Source organism: Dysidea avara, chromosome 8, assembly GCF_963678975.1.
Source record: "Dysidea avara chromosome 8, odDysAvar1.4, whole genome shotgun sequence".
Classification (NCBI taxonomy): Eukaryota; Metazoa; Porifera; class Demospongiae; order Dictyoceratida; family Dysideidae; genus Dysidea; species Dysidea avara.
Genome location: NC_089279.1, coordinates 29085248 through 29107919, shown reverse-complemented (window position 1 = coordinate 29107919; position 22672 = coordinate 29085248). Strand labels below are relative to the sequence as shown.

The 22672-nt window shown below is 38.3% G+C and overlaps 4 protein-coding genes across 6 annotated transcripts; 1 reads left to right on the top strand and 3 right to left on the bottom strand.

Annotated features, from left to right (window-relative positions):
• Positions 1 to 1266: 1266 nt before the first annotated feature.
• On the bottom strand, positions 1267 to 12722 carry LOC136263385 (putative phosphatidylglycerol/phosphatidylinositol transfer protein 2). The gene is made up of 5 exons (XM_066057896.1): positions 12434 to 12722; positions 5927 to 6025; positions 1706 to 1831; positions 1577 to 1626; positions 1267 to 1522 (listed from the first exon to the last, which is right to left on the bottom strand). The coding sequence occupies exons 1-5, from the start codon at positions 12537 to 12539 to the stop codon at positions 1442 to 1444; spliced, it is 462 nt and encodes a 153-aa protein (XP_065913968.1). The 5' UTR covers positions 12540 to 12722; the 3' UTR covers positions 1267 to 1441.
• On the top strand, positions 6049 to 7543 carry LOC136263384 (uncharacterized). Of its 2 annotated transcripts, XM_066057895.1 has the most exons (3): positions 6049 to 6279; positions 6487 to 7109; positions 7161 to 7543. In XM_066057895.1, exons 1-2 carry the CDS (start codon positions 6189 to 6191, stop codon positions 7095 to 7097), a joined length of 702 nt encoding a protein of 233 aa, XP_065913967.1. In that variant the 5' UTR covers positions 6049 to 6188; the 3' UTR covers positions 7098 to 7109; positions 7161 to 7543. The 2 variants fall into 2 exon arrangements, with proteins under 2 accessions (XP_065913967.1, XP_065913966.1); XM_066057894.1 differs by having other exon boundaries at positions 6487 to 7543.
• Positions 7539 to 12239, bottom strand: LOC136263698 (uncharacterized). The gene is made up of 9 exons (XM_066058337.1): positions 12218 to 12239; positions 11251 to 11436; positions 11071 to 11190; positions 9758 to 10953; positions 9528 to 9701; positions 9293 to 9481; positions 9040 to 9172; positions 8139 to 8986; positions 7539 to 8080 (listed from the first exon to the last, which is right to left on the bottom strand). Exons 1-9 carry the CDS (start codon positions 12237 to 12239, stop codon positions 7556 to 7558), a joined length of 3393 nt encoding a protein of 1130 aa, XP_065914409.1. The 3' UTR covers positions 7539 to 7555.
• Positions 12723 to 17927: 5205 nt separating the features above from the next.
• On the bottom strand, positions 17928 to 21559 carry LOC136263400 (putative phosphatidylglycerol/phosphatidylinositol transfer protein 2). 2 transcript variants are annotated; one of them, XR_010704623.1, is made up of 7 exons: positions 21400 to 21559; positions 21209 to 21328; positions 21055 to 21153; positions 19569 to 19694; positions 19433 to 19482; positions 18262 to 19382; positions 17928 to 18191 (listed from the first exon to the last, which is right to left on the bottom strand). XR_010704623.1 is itself a non-coding variant. In XM_066057913.1 (5 exons), the coding sequence occupies exons 1-5, from the start codon at positions 21351 to 21353 to the stop codon at positions 19296 to 19298; spliced, it is 507 nt and encodes a 168-aa protein (XP_065913985.1). In that variant the 5' UTR covers positions 21354 to 21558; the 3' UTR covers position 19295. The 2 variants fall into 2 exon arrangements, 1 of the variants encoding a protein (XP_065913985.1); XM_066057913.1 differs by lacking the exon at positions 17928 to 18191 and having other exon boundaries at positions 19295 to 19382; positions 21209 to 21558.
• Positions 21560 to 22672: the final 1113 nt, after the last annotated feature.

Here is a 22672-nt window from a genome sequence, read left to right as displayed (position 1 = left end):
GAAGTAGTCCAAGGTTGAATAGTTTTTATAGTGCATAAGTAAATAGCGAACACAATAATGATTATACCATTATACATACGTACTAAGGTTAAGTAAATCTATTGAAGTAATCCCTGAATGCTAAAGAAGCAGTGTATCATTGTCAGGTAAACCTTTAGTTTGCCTAACTGCGGTTTCAAATATTATAATTGTCTCTGGATATGAGCATAGTTGGCCCTCTATAGCACACCATGGCCTTATACCCTAATAAAGCAGTCACCCTAACACAACAATCAAGGGTCGATCTTAATTTTCAAGGCATGCCCCTAGATCTCTATGTAGGTCATCTGGATACTAATATGAATACCTCAAAATTGAGGTACCCTATAAGAAGAAAGTGACCAAATGACATGACTTTAATCCAATGTATTCTAGAATCTGGGATATTCAATCTTCACTGATCATCGGCATTTAAAGTCCAAAAGTGGTGTGATACTCTAGACAAAGGCTGGCTGTCACATCACACAAATTTTCATCATACAGAAATCCACTAAATGAGCTGTCAAGTGTGAATAGTCAACTTTCCACAAGCACAGATAGTGTGTGGGGGTCTTCATGCAGCCATATACTGGAAAGCAATAGCATTATTGAAGTAGCAAACTCATGTTTCCGTAATTTGAATTGCATTGCTGAAAACCAGGAGGCTCCCTAGAAAATAATGTTCTGTAAAGAAGCATCTTCAAATTCTGTCCCCAATTAGAACAATACACATTCAAGCATCTGATCATGAGCATCCAATATAATAACACATCTATCAGTGAAACAAGAGAAGTGTGATCATAAAAGAATAGACATTCTGGGATTCAGTGGCTAGATGGTGCAACAATTCTCCTCTTATAGCTACTTACACTGGTTGTTCTGTAACAGCTAATATTAAAGTGACGTTTATGAAGTTACACAGCAGCTTGAAGAGATATAATTATGTAAACCATTAGGAGCAGTTCAACACAAGGTCTATCTAACTACTAGCAAAGTCATAAATAGTGAGATCTGCATGGCTACTGTAATTTGCTTTACTTTCGTGGAAGAAAATTCATGATTAAAATTTTGTGTAAAAAAATATTTTCCATGAATGACTACTCTATTAGAGTATCTAGAATCTTTTGCAAAAAAAATTGTGTATGAAAATTCGCACATTTGTATACAAAATATTACCAAAAAAAAAGCTAAATTACAGTAGCAAACATAGTTCAATATCATGTCGACTGTACACTTTACTTATTCTGATAAGTGTTGACAAAATTTATTGACAGTTGTCAAGAGCACAGAAAAGTACAGCATTGTACTATGATGTTCACAATTGGAGTGTATTTTATATTTTAGGTGATAACTACAGAACAGAATAAAGAACAAAGACTTGAAAAATAACAATTACTAGACACAACAAAGTCAATTGGTATTATTATACATGACATCTAACTGTGCCGCATATCATAGGATTGTCATCCTGATCAGTGCCATCCATTGTACCCTTATACGTCCCCTATGTGAAGAAACAATACGAACATAGTCATACATGTTTGATACGCTGTCTCACCCCAGGAAGTTCTGAAGGGACCTCAAAAGTGTCAGAAAGAACCATAGGACCTTTAGATGGAAGGGAAAATAAGTAACATTCAGAAAACTTAATTACTGTTATATTGTACTGTACATATGCTGTACATACCTGGAAGAACCGGACAGCCGTGGCCATACTTCACAGCAAGTTCACATGCTTCATATGTTTCATCAATAAGAGTGAACATATCAAACTTCAACACCACCTGGATTTCGCCGTCAGTAATTGTCTCCTCTAATATACCAAATTAATAATTCAAAAACTATGTCTGAGTTAAAAAAGAAACTAAAATATTTATGCATAGGGCTCTGCAATATACCTATATTTAGTTATACCTATACCTATATTTAGTTTAGGTATTAAAAGCCACAATACTATATGACACAGTCACAAGGCTGGAGGCCAGTGCACGGCCATCATTTTTATACCACAATAGCAAACATACCAGTGGTGTTCCGAAGAGTGTGTACCCTCTGCACGCTTTCCTTTTTATCTTGTTGTCATCTCCTTCATGCAATAAACCATGCATATCAAGGCATTAATTTCCCCTATCAACATTTTCTACTTAGATGCCACAAACTTATTTAAAACACGTATATTCCATAGATAGCTGTAACTTCACGATAAGTTCAAGATCATGCCCATTAATGATCTTGGATGATTAATAACAATTGAGCATGGAGATGACAATCTTAACAATCTATTTACTCGATCACGATGACCACACCCCTTTATTATTGATATAGCTGTATCCATAATGCTAGCACAGTGAAATAGTGACACGTCCTTGGTAAGTGAAGGCTGACTCAAGATACTCTAATACAGCAGTGAATCTAATAGAACAGTTAGCTGTATGCTATAACAACAAGTTGATGTTGAGCTACTTCTAAAAACCAGGCGCCCACAATTAATACTATCCCATTCTAACTAAATCAGCCTTGTATATAATTTAGTTTATATTCATGTTATAGGTATTATTAATGCAGCTAGATAATTAGAATTTGTAATTCAACCCGAAAACTACTTAGTTACAGTTACATATTACCCATAAAACAAGTAACTATAAAATTACTTAATATTCCATTTGTTACAGTAACTTCATTACTTAGGTAACATGATACGTTTGAAAGTAAAGTATCTTATACTATTAACTTTATTATATTACTTAGTTACCACAAAAGTAATAATATTATGTAACTAAGTAATGCATTACCCTCCCCACCCCCCACAGATGCTAACAACATTGTGGGGAAAGCCTGAAAGTGTGAACTGAGTAGTGCAATACCAGTAAGCAAGTGATAGAGAAAAGATGGTAACTGCAGTATCATGGGCTACACCATAAATATCTATGACTACAATGAATATCACAGTATAAATTTATTACTATACGTGCATTTAATGTGCAGGTGCAGGGGCGGTGGAGCAGGCCAAAGAGTGAGGGGGCCAGGCCAGCTGTAAGTTGAAGACCAAAAAAAAAGAAAAAAAGGTCACAACCTGCTAACAATAGCTGCTCTCCACCAATTATATTTCCTTATTGATAACTACACATACGTAGCTAAGTAATTGCTACACTGCTTCTCTGAATACTGTGACTGCTCTATTGGAGTATCTAGATCCTGACTGTTCTATTAGAGTATCTCGATCTTTTCTTGCAAACAGTGTCCCAAAAAAGTGGGGGGGCCATGCCCCCTTCCCCTCCGTCTCCACCGCCTATGTGCAGGTGGGTAAAAAAATGTAGGAGTTCAATCTTTGCTATAAGCCTTCTCCTTTGCTGCATCCAATATTGACAAGTGCCTTGTACGCTTGAAGCATAATGAAATACACGGCTAGACAAATTATCACCATCATGTATAGCCAACCATATCTCAGAGTTTGTCAACATTTAGTTGAGCATCTTCAGGATTCTGATGGAAGTATTTGTCCTGTTTGCAAAGCATGCCATCTCATTTCAGTATTAAGGGAAAAGCACTAAATCTAGCAAACGTTCCGTCATCATACATGATCAAGCGTTTAATACTAATAGTGATTATAATTAAATACGGGTAAAGGCATAGCCCGTATACATAGATTCTACGGATACAGTTCAGCAGCACCTCAATTCTGCTTTTTCTGGTGTTTCTCTTTTCATCTGCAATCTATAAAGTTCCCTGAGACGCTGAGCGGTTAAGGTGTAGCATTAATTTTGTTTCTTCCATTTAGAGCACGAAATGATTTACAAGATTCGGGCTAGTGTCACAAAGTAAGTGGCACTGCCCAACACATGCACAACCAAATATGGAATGATTTATAACACTTTGGTTAGCGTCAAAAATCCATGACACAGTCATACATATGTATGACAAAACAAGGAATATTTTCAGGACTCTTGTTAGTATGGGGCTCGCCCTAATTATAAACTTTTTAACTCAAAAATGAAGTAGGGATCCAAGCGATAAAAGGTAGTGAAACAAGAGATGAATGATGGTTTTATAGCATAGCTTGGTGGGAAAATCCCTACTTTGGCATCGAACAAAATAATTGTTATAACATGCCAATGTAGGGATTTTCCCACTGAGATATCTTGTAATGCCATCATTAATCTCTTGTTTCATCACTTGGATCCCTACTTCATTTTAAAAGTAACCTAAGGCCGTGCAAAGTTAGCTATATGTTTCTGGTCCCCAGGTGACCAGACTTACTTTTTCTTTGTAACTTTTTGATGTGGTACACTACATTTGACATAGTAAGCACATGGAATTACAGGGAAAAACAAAGTTAATGTATAAAGTTAGTGCATCATTATGGAGAAGGCTTACAAGACATGATTATACCACACCCAGATACTCATTGAATGACAAGGGGTAGTCACTAGTAGAACCATCTGTGACCGGGAACAAAATGTATCCGGGAAATCGAAAGGCAACTAAAAACTTTTTTTTGGAGTCATTTTGTCAACAATTTTGATGTAAACAATGATTGTACTCTCAATTACTTGTGTCCCTGTTGTAAGTGTTCTAAACTCTCCTGCTCTGTAAATTTTAGTGATGCACCGATACCGATACTAGTATCGGTATCGAACCCATTATGGCGGTATCGGACTTGCATCGGTAAAGCTATAAATTCCTGATACCAACTGATACTTTAAATAACGTTATTTAATTACTTTTAAAGATGGCGGTGTACATAGCGCATCGAACGGAGTTGAGTAAGAGCTGATATAAGCCATGAATTCTTTGAAAGAAGCCAGTTACTAGCATTGGAAATGGCAATAAGCCACGAAATAAGATTCATTGAAGCCATAAACTATTATCTTCCGCTTAATTGATAGCCACAAAACCAGCAAATGAGATTAGCAAATGCGTTTAGTAGCTGGTTCATTAACTTTTATTCAAATCACTATCTGCTTCTTCTATATTCCTGTGGGGTAAAGTATCAGTATTGGATTGGCATCGGCTATTTCCGGCCACAAATGCATCGGATCAGTAGTGAAAAAGTAGTATCGGTGCATCACTAGTAAATTTATGTAGCTAAGTAAGTGTCTTTGCATGTATTATAAGTAATTAGTTTGGGCAGTTGGCACATGCTGCTATTTGACCCTCAACACCACCACACTATTTTTGCATATAGCTAGCTATTTTAATTCTTTAGGCCACTATTTAATGACTTTCTGTTTTTCATCAGAGCCTGCATGTTTTACTGCTGCACGTATTTCCCCATTATTAAAGATTTAACCATTTTTTCATCTGATTAATCAAATGTTGAGGATGTGCAGTTCATACATGTACACTAGCTAGTCTCGTGTGGCCAGACCGCTTTTTCTCCCATGCCACTTATCAGTGTGAAATTATAAGTACCGTGGTAGAAAAAGCGGTCTAGCCACACAAGACTATACAGTAGCTACCTACCTTGTGCATTGTAGCCCAGAGAATGTGAAAGATTGGTGCAATGAAGTTTACAAGCAAGTTGATCCCTGATCACATGACGAAGGAAATCTGTATGTAGCTACATCTATAGCTATGGCTAAGTTAGCAAATTGCATGTTATGCAGTATATCAGGCCCTGGAGGGTATAGAGGTATGAAAATAACCTAGCTAGCTATATTGCAGCAAGTATTATGGTAATCACCCACTCACACTCTACATTTGGAATTTTCAGGTGAAAACAGATCACCAAATAGTGGCCTTATGGTGTTGTACAGCAATTGTAAAGTTTTGATGGCTCGATTTTGACAACCTTGATTGCTTGACAATTTAACATACATTTTCGTTATGATCGTTTGATTTGATTTTGATCCAGGTCACAGATGGCAGGACTATTGGCAGTGATTACCCCTTGAATGATTTAACTTACTGACAGTCCCAGTAAGAGTGACGGTGACGTTCTTTCCTTTCTCTGGTGGGTCAGGATTAAATGAGAGTGCCAGATTCGTCACATCATATTTGTCCGTGTCTGTGGATTGCTGGATCAATTCGTACGTTAAACCATAGATAATATATACCTTACCCGGGATTGGAAACGGAGGCAATCAACACCTATCAACAAGTTCACTCAGCGTTGTAGTATCGCGAGTTTAGTGTAACGTAATTCCGTAATTCAGTCCGTGTTTTATAAAATGGCGAATGCTGGAACTCGTAAAAGAACTCGTGCTAGAAAGAAGAGCTCGAAGCGGAAGAGCGGAGAATCCGATGGAAATGACGATGCTGGTTCGTTGTCATTATAGCTAACAATAAACAACCAGCGCTGGTAGCAAAATTTGGGCATTTTTACAGCTTAAACATTCAATCACTGATGTGCCTGGCCTGGCCTTGTTTGTGTGCAAGTTATGTTGATGTAGCCATTCATTAGCTATACCCATAGATAATATATACCTTACTATGCTATACCATACCTGTCTTTTTCTTTCAATGCAGGTCCCAAAGCAAAAGATGCTTTTGTGGAAGCACTCAGAAGCGTATTGAATGATGATTCATTTAAAATAATGTCCTCAGAAGCAATTGAAGCAAGAAAAGTGGCACAGATTCTGTTGGACTGGTGTCTTGATGCTGCCAACAATAACTGTTTTACAACATTTGTTTTGAAATTGTCAGAAGACCTGAAACAGGCAATGAGCTCTTGTAAGAAGAAATCATGCAATCGTGAGAAACTTTGGAGAAACTTTTTTCTGTTGTGCTCTTCAGAGAAATTTCGAGAGGACTGGGTAAATTTTTTGGACTCCGCTAATGTGGCTGCTACACCTATCCTGTATCAGCATTTAACTGATATTTTGTTCAGGGGATACATTAGTGATCATGTGACAGGGTGTACAGCTGAAACCAAGGTTGATCCAGCGCCAGCTGTAACAAAACGCGAAGGCAATGCTCTTTGTTATGCTGCCGGCTATGTTTGTAGACATTTACGTAAGAAAATCGAACGCAGTAAACATGAGCTTAAGGAAGAGATGGTATTGTGCCTGATGGCTTTAACAAAGGACACACACCCGAAGAACATAGTGAATGTGGCAGTTCTGAAGAATGGACATTAGCACTAGATAGAGGTGGGCTATGGTATGTTAAAGAAACAACATTTATATTGTTTATTGCAATAGAAGAAGAAGTGAGAGAATGCCTAAAAATGTTACTTGGTAGCAACCCAGCAGCTGGAAAAAAAGAGGAGATTGTTGAAAAAGTTATCTCCAGTGATGATGTTGAATTTTATTGGCTGATTTCCACTGCAGATTTTGAGATTGGTGAGAAGGAGGTACATAGTGCACTTCTTAAGGAAATAGTGCAGCTTTATGTGACTATCCGTGGATTTTCATATGCGAGCTTTTGGATGGAGAAATTTAAGCAGTCAGCAAAAAAGAGTACACAGCGGTCAAAAAGCTTACGTAGAGACTTGTATGATAGCAGCTTATATTATATTATTAACATTTGCAATGCTATGCATAACACAACTTTATTTTGTGATTACAACAACACAGTAAATGATACAAGCAAAATATTAATTAATTGATAATAAAAATGGAATATGAGGCAACAGCTTTTGCAGAAGTAATTCTAATACCATTTGTTGCCTAATGCTAGCCATATCACATTGACTAAAGTTGAAAGAAGTTTTGTTAGCCAGGCACTGAGCAATTCTGCATACAAACACACCACAGTCTGAATTATTTGTCTGTTGTGGAACACCTTGCGAAGTAGAGCAATTCCATTCCGTGGTAGAGGCACAGTTGGATGATTTCTCTAAAATATATGATTTTAATGCTTCCAAACATGCTGGATTTGGTTCATGCAGCGAGTCATAATAAACAAGCTGTAGGTCAGCTGTGCTTATGCTTGCTAAACACCAGTGTGCTCCAAGGTGCACTGGAACCAACAACAACCTCTTGCTAAATAAATCAGTTTCCTTTGTCCACCGGCACACTGCCTGGGAACCAAAACGTACAAGCTTTGGATAGAAAAATGTGCTGTATACGTAGACATCTGTGTTGGCCTCAGCTACTAATTTCATGTAGCAGTTTATCACCTAGCAAAAGAAAATGGCAACACATAAAAAATAAGTACTACATCACGAATAGCCTTACTTGGTCATTTAACCATCCGGTATCTTTTAAAGTCCAGAAGTCATGACGTGTTAAAGTAATGGTACAACACCTTGATAATTCTTCCTCCGCAGGTCCTGGTCCTAGTGCCTCACTAATCATATCATCATCAGTAGAATGGGCCTTCTGCTCAAATGATATGTCCATTTCTGTCACATCATTTCTATCGTGACTGCCAGCAAGTGTATCCTTTTCATCCATTTCAACAATGTCTATTTCTGCAGAAGTTTGCTGATGCTTATGACTTTTCACCTGATCATTCGAGCAAGATTCATGGGAGGCTTCTGTCACATCTGATGTTGCTTTTTCATTAAGTACTGGTGCTGGCACATCATTACTGTTAGGGTTATCGCTTGAACTGGCAGGCATATCAACAGTAACAACTTTCTGTACAGGAATATCCAAATATTTTGAAGCTGTAAACAATTCTTTTCTTGGAGCAAATGACTTTTTTTTAACCTTTTTGGCTGCCAGTAACTTCAATTTGCTTTTGAACACTCTTGGTAGCTTTATAAGCTTAGAATAAGATTTGTCCCTACATTTAGCCTTGCACCGTTTCTTAAGTGGCCTGCTCTCCTGCTCTATATCTATAGACTGCTTCTTGCCACGGCAATTTCCTTTTGAAATGCTTCCACAAACAGAATTGATTACTTTCAGTGCCTGACTATTCTTACAAAAATCACTGACATTTGGGTTTTCATGTCTCCCTCCACGTTGCCTTTGGCAGCCAAAGTAATTTTCAAGAGGATCTTGACAAAGCCTCTCACTCAAGAAGATTTTAACTCCTGGTATGGTGAATATGTATTTAACCAGTTCCACAAATGATTTAACTAAAAAAGATTAATTGATAATTAAAATAATATATTATTACTGCATGCAATACCTGTGACAGTGATGCCAAGACGAGTTTCCCTAGGCATTAACATCATTTCCTTTTGTTTTGGAGAAAATCCTTCCCTTTCATAGACACTTTTCTCCCAGTTCTCCAAGTAAGGCAAAAATTCTTCTTCAAGCCACTGCAGTGCATAAGCAAACAATAAAGTACAACATCTACTAAGTAGTTCTCTAAAATGGTCTACTGTCTACAAACAATGTCACACCCCAATGCATACATTATAATAATACCAATAACATACTTGCAAACGAAAATCCTTTTTAGAAGTGTAGGGATCTTTGAATGATTTCCTGCTGTGGTATCCAGTAACAGCATTGGATACGTTGAAGCAATCAAAAAACTTATCGATCATTTTAACAAACTTGACTGTTTCCTGTACTTCTTCACCATAATTCTCTTCAAGCGACTTAGCCACTGTCTCACTAAGAGCCTACACATGTATAATGCATTATATAGCATGCTTCTTGTGAACTTACTTGTGCAGCTAAATCCACTCTCATCTTCGAAAACGTCGTTAAATAAACATGCTCGTACCTCAGCTTTTTCACTTGTCTAATAACTCCTCCTTGTTGGGGTACTGCTTGTAGTCCTCCTGTATCATCAAGGTAAAGTTGTTCTAAGTGCCCCCATGATATATCTTTACCATTGCACTAAATGTAAAAGGAAAAATAACGTACTCTCATTGCAGCTATAGCTATCAACTTACCCATAATTTTCGTTTGTTACTGTTCCAGCTATTTCTAATTGTTTTTAGCAAATGAGGAGGATCAGATATGAAATGCAAGTCACGTGGTCCCTCTCGTGCAAAAGGGTTGGGTACTTTGTAGACCATTTCATCTTTGGCATTGAGGAGTTTCCACAATCGACGATTTGGTGATGCACCATCACACGTAATTCCTAAAACACGGAAGCCCATTCTCTCAAGCCTTGATATTGCCTCCCACACAGGGTCAAACATCAACTCTCCACTGAGGTTGTTACAAGCAAACTGCGCATATGGGTAGTTCAACTTCTGAAAAATGCCTCTCACCATTAGCACCAACATTGAACTTGCGAGTTGTTGTTCATGTTGTGTCTCACCTAAAGCATTCTCAAATTCAAGCAGTCTATTGTTAGTGTTGCCTAGATTGACAAAGCTGATTAAAGAACCCTGGTGTTTATCATATACAAGGTCAGTCTTGATATGAACTTCACCCATGACTAAGAAGACATATCTGTTAAGCTCGTTACTCAAAAAAGCAATGTCGTAAAGCTCTCGATCTGTTTCTGCAGAGAAGCCGATGGTAGTTGATGTATAGTGGGTGTAATCACGCAGTGTTCTTTGTGAAGGCAGTTTGATGCACCCTGTTTTCCGCAGTAGTTCATATGATTTTCCAGATAAATGTCTGAGATACAAGCTCCACTTAATGACTAGTGGGTGCCACTTCATTGACCGAGAGTCCTTTATAGAGCACGCTGTTTGCTGTTGGTCCCAAAAAAGGCATTGAAAAGATCCTTCTGGATACATAGAATGTACTTGCTTTGTGGTTGCATCCATCATAGCCTTCATATCATCATGCAGATCAACATTTAAGGTTACACCGTCTTGGGTAGCTGCAGTTGAAATCTTCTCTTGTAATCGACAAACACGAAGCTTTGCTTTTTTGCTCTCCTGGTGTAGATTTCTCAAACGCTCATCTTTTTCAGACGCACTCAAATTCGCATAAGTTGTATGACTGCTGGGATGAGTCTTCTGATCTTTTCGGCGACGTGACAGCATAGCTGATAGTGTTTTCTTGTATTTCTTACAACATATGCACAGCCTGGACTCTTCTGTACTGTTCATCAATATATCACACTCAACATGATAGATGGATAAACTACCAGTCCTTGCGGTGTCCAGTGCTGCCACAGTGCTGGTTCCTACAAAAGTTATTCACATCAAAGTATCGTGAACACAACAAAGGTATGCACACATAAAACTTGTCATGTTCTATTGACTTTACATACAGTTAAATGTATGCAGAAAGGACAGCTTACTTGAATTATCTTTGAGTTCGCCATTCTGAATGTTTGGGAGCTTCAAGAATGCATCATCACAGTTGCCTTCGCAAACCTTGCTTGTACGTAGAATGTTGATAAAGTTTGATACATGTGAAACTACAGGAAACATAAAATTTCCATTGCATGTTTAATATCGTACAGCAATCCAACCAATACCTGAATTAAGAGATGTCGGAATGTCTTTCAAAAGAGCAGATGAGGGCTTCAGAGTTTCTCTTTTATAATTCACAATCCATGAGAAGTCTTCCTTAATGGCTAACGATCTTAAAACCTCAGTGCCAGACTCAAAATAACCCAGTTGGAATATTCTCAATTCTGCATTTTGGATTGTATCAATCCACCCTGTAAAAGGAACGATTTAGCTAAGCATCTGCACACACTGTGTCACTATACCTGAAGGAATGCCATTACACTGTTTCAGTCTACTGTGCAAAATATCCAAAGACCTGACTGGTGCATCAACAAATCAGCACAAAGGCAGAGACACCTGAAATGACAGTGGCAGAGACACCTTCAGCACTGACACATCTCTCAAAGGAATTGAAACTGGTAGCCTCTTAGGTTTAGGCTGCCAGTGTTTGTTACTATGAAGTCTAAGCTTTCTGTGACCTCTCCTATCATTCATCTGTAAAAAAATCCAGTGCAAACTATAGCTATATGCATAATAATAAAGCAACAGTTCTGAAAAGGAAATACTTGCATTCACTTGAAGATTCAAGGATTTCGCCTACATCAGTACAAGTCAGCAGCCTTAAAACTATCCTATTTTGTTTGTACACATATGAATTACAGGAAATACTTAAGAAAGAAAGTTAGTAGCCTTTAGAAAATGACCTGTAGGCCTCAAAACTTAATACCTCAAAATCGCTTGCTTCGCAATTGCGCTGCAATTTGATGGCATAAACGGTAAAACTAAGGGTTTTAAGTTGCATGATTTTGTCCGCTAATGTCTCAGCTTTCAAACAGTGTAGTTTACATCGAAATATATCGCTCCCACACTGCTCTACGAACCCCAAAAGTCGAGGGTACGACTAAAAAGCCATTTTTGCATAAACCGCGTCAAACGCTATTTGTTCAAAATTTTGACGATTGTATGCAAGTAATACAACAGTATTGTTCTTACCACCACGGTAAATCCTCTTCATGTTCACAACTAGTAGCTTATCTACCCGTTCTTTCCTTTCTTCTGTCGGCGAGGTGAAACCTTACATATCAAAGCGAAAGTGTTAATTATTACAATGCTGACGGCTCGCGATTTTTGTATTGAAGTGTGTCTGGTTTCCAATCCCGGGTAAGGTATATATTATCTATGGTTAAACGAGCACACTGACAAACTTACTACAAGAAAAGTCGGTAGTACATGATATTTCGTCGGGATCTTTCACCAGTAGGTTGGCACTTACTAGAACGAGGCAGAACGCGGCAAGAACAAAAATTATCTTCATTGTCACTGTCCACAGCTTTTAATTGAGACGATGAGTCTAGCTACGGCCTCCTCTCTGCCCCTGCCAGGCCAGCCCCGCCCAGTCTGCTTATGTCGAGGCTTGTGTTACGTTGGGATCCTTGCGAGGACGAGTGCGAGTATCCTTGTGTTGTCGGTCGTAATCTCCCGTTGTAATTGTGGTCGTGTCACTGTCGCGCACGCCCTAATTAATCGTGATGTAAAGATTACGAAGCCATACAATTTGATCTTCTAATCGTTTGTTACAAAAATATAGGTGCAATAAACTCTTCTATTACAGTTGCAAGTGCTAGTATAAGTGGAACTAGGCCGAGTAGGCGGATTCTTTGTACCAACTGGAACTTCTTCCCATAATACACCTAGTCTCGCGTGGCCAGACCCTTTCCGCACAGCCGCTTATCGATCGGAAATTATAAGCGCCGCGCTACAAGGGTCTGGAATAGTTCGTGAACATGAAATTTTTTGACACGTTATTGGTGACAATTGATTGGCTGGGTAACACCTAAAATACAAAGGTACAAAAATGCAACGTGTTTTCCCTTGAATCTTTAGTCTGTTCTGACCGGCAAATCCGCTTAAATCTTTCGCCTACTTTCCTTTACCTCGAGATGAACTGAACTTGTTTGTCTTTATTCAACCGTACTTGTTGAAGATTCAGTAGTAGGTAGAAGGCAAAGCCCACACGGGTCGATAGTCGTCATCCCCAGAGGCCTTCAACTCGTTCTTCAGTAATCAGACTACTTTGGCGATTGAGGGATCGCGTGAGCCAATTTACACTCCCCAACCACTGGGGATTGTAGATTATTTTAAATACGTGAACTGTTCCAGACCCTTGTAGCGCGGCGCTTATAATTTCAAATCGATAAGCGGCTGCGCGGAAAGGGTCTGGCCACGCGAGACTATAATGCACCTATCAATGCAAGCCCCACACCCCATACACCTGCTGGGGATTTGACATCGCCTAGGACTTTTGACGGCGGCAGTTTGCTGAGCCAAAAATTATTTAGTAGGTTCCCTTTAGAAACCTCTCTATCGAGGTGGGGACATATATAGTTCCAAGGGTTTATACGAAATGATTGTTCTGTAGATCGTCTAGATGTAACTTTGTACGTGAAGCGAACAAAGCTACATCTCGACGATCTACAAAGAGTCAAGAACAATAATTTCGTAAACTGAACCCTTGGAAATTTGCCCAGTCCACCTCAAAAGGTGGATCCTGATTTCTCTGCTGATCAGTGTCTTCAATACTTTGAATCTATAGCTTCTACTCCAGCTGGATATAGTGGCTTTCCTGATTGGATTCAGGAGGTTTGGCCTCGGGTTTGGCCAATATCAGATCATGAACATGATTTTGATATGTCCCAATCCATCCCTGTGAAGTTAAATGTGCTCTGAAAAGTGCTCCTCAACATCTGCTCCAGGGATTGACAACATTACCTATTTCCATCTGAAGAAGCTACCTAGTTGTCATTTGTTTTTGGCCACACTATTCTCCAAGATGTCATTACATTCCACCCCCCTCCCAGTGTTGGTGTCAAGGGAAAACCATATTACTTTATAAGAAAGGAGACCCAAGAACTTCTGTCCCATTACCCTGACCTTGGCTTTTGGGAAGTTCTTTCATCGTATACTATCTATTCGTTTAGAGAAGTTTGCTTTAAACAACAGATTGTTAAATCCTTCATTTCAGAAGGGTTTTCTCTACGGAGTGAATGGCACAACGGAACATATTTTTAGTACTGATTCACTATTAGATAATGCCAGAACTACTAAGAACCCCGTTGTCATGTCATTTCTTGACTTGAAAAATGCTTTCGGGTCAGTATGTCATCAATACCTCTTTGATATTTTGCAGTACATCAAGTTACCTTCTGCTGTTGTTTCTTACATTACCAGCTATTACTCAAAACTGACAGCATATGTCTCTACCAAGAAATGGAAAACAACCGTATTTTCTATTTACCGTGGAGTTTTCCAAGGTGATACTCTATCACCAATTTTATTCAACTTAGCCATTAATCTGTTGCTAGCTTATCTCTCCACCTCAGAGGATTGTGGTTACTCTGCTCAACTACTGGCTTCTAACTTCATTGGGCTGCCCCCTGTGGAGGTTCCAATATATGTGTTACGGTCAGACTCCTCTGATGATTCACCATCCGGATGGTATAGAGCAAAAGTGACTTCCTATCATTGTGATGGCTCCTGTGATCTTGCTTATGATAATGGTGATAGTGAACAGTCTGTGGACCTTCACGTTGTGGAATGGTGCTACACAAGCAGATATCGCAAAGTATACCGCCCTGATAAACCTTCCACCCAGCCATCAACCTCCATTAGTGCTGCTGCTACCCTTCCAAAGATTTGCTATTTGTCACTGCATAAAGCAAAGGGATTTGTTGATGACTTAACTGTCATCTCCAATGATGTCAAGTCACATCAGCAGGTTTTATCTTCACTAGTCTTAAAGGCAATTGACATATGTCTAGAGGTCCAACCTCTGGAATGTATCTCCCTTAACTTCAATGGCCATCGTATGGTTTCCTCTACAGTGTTTTCAATGGCAGATGGGAATACTGTTAATATATATCTGTAACGTGAATTGTACCAAGTTTCTGGGCCGCACTATTGGTATATCCGCAGCTACTACTCAAAAGACAGCTTCTGCCAACATGAAACAACAAATCATACAATTCTTACAATGAATCGATAAGTGTTCTATCTGTGGGGAATACAAGATATGGATTTTGAAAACTTTGTGACTTCTGTTCTACATTTTCATTTGGCTGTTGAGAGGCTTACTGTGACATCTATTAGTTCTGCACAATTGTCAGTGTTGAAGTTTGTGAAGAGTTGGTTGAACCTCCCCCGTAATTGTACACCTGGAACTGTTTTTCACTCAGATGTGTTGAATCTTCCCTTTTTACCCCATCTGAAGGAGTTAGCTAAATTGTCATACATTTTAGCTGTGGAACGGTCAGTTGATCCACTGATTGTAGAGCTACGCCATTCTGTTGTAGCCAACGGTCCGGACATCTCTTCCAATGTCTTTGACTCTCTATCTGCTGCTAAGGCTTCAGTTGCCAACGTCCGCTCTGCAACCTTTAAGAACCATGCACATGACTATTTACATTCTACTCACATTGAACATTGGGATTCAAGCTTTGAACCATTAACTGTTCAAAATAAATTTTTAGATATTGTCACTCTGAAGCAAGCTTGCCCTTTGTGGAAGAGATTAATGTTTGGCCTCCCTGAGAAACAACTGTTGTTCTTGCTATGTGCTGGTTGTGATACTCTTCCAACTCCTATGAACCTGTCCGGACTCCAGGTAGAATATAATTACTAATCCAAAGTGTGCTCTTTGTCAAACTCCCCAACCTACCACAAATCATATCTTGACTGGATGTTCTGTTGCTCTCGTTCAGGGTAGGATTACCTGGAGGCACGATTCAGTCTTGCAGGTTTTCGTTCAAGAGCTTCAAAAGCATTTACCAGAATTTTTAAAACTTTATGCTGACCTTCCAGGTTATCTTGCCAGTGTCAGCCCTCCTAGCCCATCAAACTTTCTACCTCCCTTAGCAGACCTGACTTGGTCTTGGTTTCTAAGGATTCCATTAGGGACCCGCCGATTATGCTGGCATAATTTTGAGCATAATATCTGCCTGAAAGCATTGAGCATAATGCTAGCATAATAGGATGAATATTTGAGCCATACTACAAATCTTTGATGGTCAAAATACATATCACAGAAAAAGATCGATATACTCTAATAGAACAGTCAATAACTCTAATAGAACAATCAGGCAGCTGACAGTTCTATTAGAGTATATCGATCTTTTCTGTCACATGGGGAAGAGCAAGGATGTGCCTTCAGCCATTTATTATGTGCCCATAACTGCAAATTTATTGGGAATTGAGGCATAAAGCTTGAGCATAATAGGTAATATTTTTGAGCAGTGCAGCATAGCATAATAGGTAAAATTTTGAGCATAATAGGTGGGTCCCTAGATTCCATCTACCTGTTTGAGCTGACCGTTCCCACTAATACCCAGCAACACTTATTGGCTGTAAGAGCTCAGAAGGAAGATATGGCTCTTTGCTGTATGATCTTCAACGCACTGGATTAGTTGTTGGTCTCATTTCTATCGAGATAGGATGTCTGGGTCACTTTATGCCAGAAACACTTGCTCAAGTGGCTACTGCTTGTTGTGTGTCGAAGAAAACTGTCCGGTCACTGTTTGAGCAGGCTGCTTGTGTTGCCATCTTCTGCTCTTACAGAATTTTCGATTCTAGAGCTTTCCCAGAGTGGGATCTATTGGACCTCTTGACCTGAACTTTGTTACTGTGTAGTTAATTTTGTACTGTATCTAAGTTAAGTAATGTAAGTCTTGCCAGGGCTCCTATACTGATCACTCTGGCTATTAGTGTATGATAACCCTGAGTCTGGGCCCCTGTTTGTATACTATATATTGTCTTAATAATCAATAAGACGTTTATCATCATTTTGACAAGCTTAATTATAGCCCCAACTGGGGAATTTGACACTAAACTTTGTCAAATCCCCTATTCCCCCCCCCCCCCCCCCCCCCCCTACCCGGGGGTGGGGGTTGACATTGATAGGTAAGGTCATTACCAAGTTTGGATGGACATAAGGTTACAATTAAAAAGAGAAAAAGAATGTATTGCAAACATATGGGAATGCAAATTTAAGGTAACATGGTGCAGCAGTGAAAAGACTGCTGCTGTTAAATAGCATCAAAAGTAGTCAGCCATCTATTAATATATGATTTAGCATCAGAAAATCAAGAAAATATTGGTGTTGTCATTTGGCAATTTCTTGAATCAGTATTTATAATATTGTATTTCTATTACAAATGTACTAGAAATGCAATATTTATAAATACTGATTCAAGAAATTGCCAAATGACAACACCAATATTTTCTTGATTTTCTGATGCTAAATCATATATTAATAGATGGCTGACTACTTTTGATGCTATTTAACAGCAGCAGTCTTTTCACTGCTGCACCGTGTTACCTTAAATTTGCATTTCCATATGTTTGCAATACATTATTTCCTTTTTTTAAAAATCATAACATCATGTCCCTTCTTCTATATACAGACAAAGTTGGTAATGGTACTGCCTGGACATAGCAATATAAATTGTCATCATCCTATGAATACTCTGTGAATGTTTAAAGGAGATAAGGAGGTATACGTCTAACCACAAGATCAATCAAACCCATGAGTTCTAAACTCACCTGTGCATGGTGTCATATAATGTTTAAAGTCCATGATTTACCAAGCAGATTGAAATGTACATCCTACTTTATATTTGTAATTGTAAATTTTGGATAGAGGTGTGGCCTGTACATCCAAATCATACACACAATAAAGTAGTTATACCCATATGCATTTAAAAATCATATATTATATTACTATAGTGTCTGTCCAGCAAATTCTTGAATTGATTAGGGGAGTTGGAGTCAATCACTGATCGGGGTAAAGAATTCCAATCATTAATCACTCTAACTGAAAAGAAGGATGATCTTGATAAACAATTTGTATGTGGCTTGAACAATTTCATGTTGTGTCCTCTTCTTGTGGTGATTGTGGAGAATGACAATAAGTTCTCTGTATTTATGTTATAGAAATTGTTGATAAGTTGGTACAAAAGTAGTAGATCTCCTCTAAGCCTACTTACCTAGTCAAATATTATTCCAGGACAGAAGACTAGTACCCAGCCAACAGCCACTGTGGTGAAGGAGCTCATCAATTGTATACTATTAGGTGGTAGGCTTCATGGACTGGAGGAGTCCTTGTAACTAGGTTAGGTAATCCTAAGGCTGCAGCCAAGTTGCTGTCAGACCTTCAGTGCTGATCACTGGGTATAAGTAAAGCGTTAGTAATAATACAAAAATTCTTCATTCTTCCTTATACATGTTTAATTACAAATTTTGTGTAATTGTATTTGTTGTTTGGAAACTGGTTGTATTATACTTTTACCATAAATCAAATGAATTTTTGATCACAAACAGTGTAAGATCAGTTATGCATAGCATAATATACAGTAGCTTGTCAACACTACTTTTAAGTATACGCATTCAAAAGTACCTAAATTTTTGTGTGCTGGCTTCATCTGTGCCCATTGAAAGACTTTCAGTTTTGCAGGGAAATAATTTTGACCTGAGAGATACAGGCTAACAGATAAAAGATTTGAAGAACTGATAACTTTTTGTTTATTAGAAGCAATCAATAGCATACAATACACATACACAGCCTGTACATGCATAAGCTATATACCATGTTGCCTTACAATTTAGTAACAGTGGTTAGCTACAATAATAACGCATATAGTTTAAGACTACTTAGAAGAAGATTTATTATTTAAATTTGTATTTAAATTAAATGCTTCCAAAAATATTTGTATTTAACTAAATGACAAAAGTATTTACAATTGTACATAGTAAATACTATGCACTGTATTTGACCCCAAGTGTGATTCCTAATCACATGTACCTTAAGTATAGTACCTATACAGTAAGAAAATAGAATGACCATCCACAAAGAGCTTTATAGGATGCCGACATGTATTGATTAAGAGCACAGAAAAGTATGGCATTGTGCCCTAAGTAAGGGGCGTGTACTTTGTGTTTTTGATATGGTAACCACTGAACAGAAAAATCTTTTAAACAAAGACTAGCAAAACAATAATCACTAGTAGACAACACAACAAAGTTAATTGGTAACTTGACATCTAACTGTGCCGCATATCATATGATTGTCATCCTGGTCAGTGCCATCCATTGTAACCTTATATATTCCCTGAAGAAACAATATGAAGATAGCCATGCAAGTTTGATACATTGTCTCACCACAGGAAGATCTGAAGGTACCTCAAAAGTTCCAGAAAAAATCATAGGACCTTAAACAGAGGGAAAATAAGCAACATTTATCACACTTCAGAAAACTTGCAGTATACCATAATTGCTATAATTGTACTGACTGTACCTGGAAGAACTGGACAGCCGTGGCCATACTTCACAGCAAGTTCACATACATCATAGGTTTTGGCAAAGACAGTAAGCTTCCCAAACTTTAATACCACCTGGACTTCACCGACAGTAATTTTCTTTTCTAATATAACACATAAATAATTCAAAACATTCCCACCACATGGCTTAAAGTAAGCCTACCTAGACATTAGTGTTGTGAATAGTGCTTGACGATATACCGGTAGTACCATTTATTGTGATAAATTAAGATAACTGGTTATCATACCGTGACAATCAGTATCTCGAAATACCAGTACAGGATTGTTTTTTAACCAAATGTGTTTGGTGTTTAATTACTCAATTTGTTGATGGTTTAGCAAGCCTCACCCTAAACAAACACTGAGGTTGCCACATTACAAGCACCTGCCTACTTGTACTGAACTACATTCTTTGGCATTTGGGATGTATACCACTTCAAATTAGGCTCAAGAAATGATGTAATAGTCACTGTAACAAGCTAACTATATACCGATAATTTCCTGTTACTAATACTGTGTATTCAAATTTCATTACCGCTGAGCACTAGTTGTGAACCAGTATCAAAAATCAACACATGTCCACCCTTAGACTAAGGTTTCCAACAGGCTTCCAATATTAGGCTACTATTTCCACCCTAAGGTTTCCAACAGTACCATTATGTCTGCTAATTTACAATGAGAGGGAGGTCAATATGCAATTATTCACCTTCTAATAACCGGTTTTAGTAAACACAGCAGGTTCACAAACACTATGCGCAATTGGAAATAGTGGAATGGAACTGGAAATGGGAACTGAAATAGTCAAATCGCTTTATACGGTTAACACCTCACTTAGTGGTCACCTCTCTTTTTGTAAAGACCACCTCTGTATGACCAACTACAAGTACACAAAAAATTGGAATTTTCAACTAGAGTAGGGACCATAACAATAAGTATTGAAACAAGCTGGAGTAGTGCACAATATTAAATCACAGTAAAACAATAAGAAGTGCTATATGTATATATCCCTACTGTGCATGCATTTCCATTGAGCACAGTAGGGATATAACGTTTCTTACTGTGATTTAATATTGTGCACTACTCCAGCTTGTTTCAGTACTTTTTATCGATGTGTTATGGTCCCTACTCTAGTTGAAAATTCCAATCTTTTTTGTGTAAACTTTTTTGGGTTTGTAAAAAAAAAAAATTATTATTACTGGTGAACCAATGCATACTGCATCAAAAGAAAGAAAGGGCGCCACGAGCCCCAGCTATCACTTATTGTCTGAAAAGTGAAGTAAATTTGAAATATAATCTTGCTACTTAAACAAAGCAATTAGATTTTGAATGCACTTGTGGAACCCTCCATCGAATGTATGCGTTGTTTGTGTGCAGGGCTCCACTGAAAATCAGTGTTATTAATTACTGAGTGGACCCCCTGTTCAGTAAAGTTAACATAATTATTACAATGATCACTGAACTTACTGACAGTCCCAGTAAGAGAGACGGTGACGTTCTTTCCTTTCTCTGGTGGGTCAGGAGCAAACTTGAGTGTCAGATTTGTCACATCAAAACTGCTGTTGGCTGTGAATAGCTAGATAAACGTGTACGGTTAAAACGAGCACACTTACAAACTTACCACAAGAAAAGTCCTTGGTAGGACACGATATTTCGTCGGACTCTTTCACCAGTGGGTTGGCGTCTTGGTTGGCGTCTTGGTTGGCGCTCGGGTTAGCGTTTACTAGAATGAGGCAAAATGCTGCAAGAACGAAATCAACCTTCATCAGGGCGTGTCTATTTTACTCCTCCTGACCATTACAATAACAATACCTCCGGACACTGCAGGCGGGGACCAGAGGTATATATATATATATATATAGATACACAGCAGTGAGACGATGAATCTAGCTACGGCCTCCTCTCTGCCTCTGCCAGTCCTGCCCAATCAGATTGACTATACTTATGACATCGTAAGTTGTTGTACTTTAAAGGCTTCACATGTCTGGCTACTCAAAAGCTACACATAACAAAATTTGCATTTGTGTTTGAAGTACGTAGCTATTTGGTGATATGATTTTCCAAACAGTTAAAGTGGCTAGTGTCAAAGCTTGTGGCCAAATGAAGTGCCAGATAGTGGAGGGGGATACTGAAGGGAGTTCTCACCAAGTAGGGGACTGGCTGTAGGTGGGGGGGAGAGGAAACTTTTGAAAAATAATTGTGATGAGATCAAATCTGGAAGCAACTTGAGAGGGGAAAGTAGTTTTAAGGAAATAGTGAACAAAACTTTAATAACTACATATAGCTACGTAGCCTCACAGTAGTGAGTCACACGGCCAAGAAAGTAAAAAAGCACACACCCTAATAAACAAGCGTGACCACTGTTGTGAGTTATTTACATGTAGCAACAGTTTTTTTGCGAGTTTTTTTTTGCAAATTCACGTGATTTGTACCTCACCTACGATAAGTTTTCAACTTCATACTAGAGACAAAAAATCTTTGTATCAGTACTAATTCACTCACTTAGCTAGTACAAGACAGATCGGTGCTGAGAAACTTTATTGTTGATTGAATGCTAATGTGCGCAGGCTGTAGGACCAGGTGCCCTACAGATTTTTTCAGCACTTGCACTTGTGCTGTAAAGCCTTAATAAATAAAATTCATTTCCAGATTAGTTGGGATGGTTTCTTCACAAGATTTACAATTATGAATAAGAAGCCATATGATTTTGCACTTCGTTTTTAATCTTCTAGGTACATTCGGCCACTATATTTCCATAATGCAGCTGACAGACTGTAAGATAACTTAAGAAGCCCTGGTCCCTAGTTGTAGCTGTGGCATAAATTGAAGTATCCACTGTCCAAATAATGATATCTCCTGCCAGTGTGCAAAGTAGTGCATGCTGTAATCAAATTATTTAGAATGTCTATATTATGTGCTTTATTTTTGTGTCCACTCCAACTGATAGATAATTAATATGCTTCTTGTCTATTTTCAGATGTAGGTGTGGTAACAATGAAGTGACTGCTCAATTAGGATGTTATATGAGGTACTGACTGTTCTATTAGAGTATATTGATCCACAATTTGAGATTTTTTGTTAGTAA

Bases quoted from the DNA above. Each gene is read 5' to 3' on its own strand.
- LOC136263384 (XM_066057895.1), top strand. From the start codon at position 6,189: ATGGCGAATGCTGGAACTCGTAAAAGAACTCGTGCTAGAAAGAAGAGC. The intron at 6,280-6,486 runs GTTCGTTGTCAT...CTTTCAATGCAG, and splicing joins CGATGGAAATGACGATGCTG to GTCCCAAAGCAAAAGATGCT.
- LOC136263698 (XM_066058337.1), bottom strand. From the start codon at position 12,239: ATGAAGAGGATTTACCGTGGTG. The intron at 9,702-9,757 runs GTAAGTTGATAG...TTTTACATTTAG, and splicing joins GTAACAAACGAAAATTATGG to TGCAATGGTAAAGATATATC. The intron at 8,081-8,138 runs GTAAGGCTATTC...TTCTTTTGCTAG, and splicing joins CCGGATGGTTAAATGACCAA to GTGATAAACTGCTACATGAA.
- LOC136263385 (XM_066057896.1), bottom strand. From the start codon at position 12,539: ATGAAGATAATTTTTGTTCTTGCCGCGTTCTGCCTCGTTCTAGTAAGT. The intron at 1,832-5,926 runs GTAAGTTAAATC...TTGGTATATTAG, and splicing joins CACTCTTACTGGGACTGTCA to AGGAGACAATTACTGACGGC. The intron at 1,627-1,705 runs GTATGTACAGCA...TTCCATCTAAAG, and splicing joins CGGCTGTCCGGTTCTTCCAG to GTCCTATGGTTCTTTCTGAC.
- LOC136263400 (XM_066057913.1), bottom strand. From the start codon at position 21,353: ATGAAGGTTGATTTCGTTCTTGCAGCATTTTGCCTCATTCTAGTAAAC. The intron at 21,154-21,208 runs GTAAGTTTGTAA...AGCTATTCACAG, and splicing joins TACCAAGGACTTTTCTTGTG to CCAACAGCAGTTTTGATGTG. The intron at 19,383-19,432 runs GTGAGACAATGT...TTGTTTCTTCAG, and splicing joins TACCTTCAGATCTTCCTGTG to GGAATATATAAGGTTACAAT.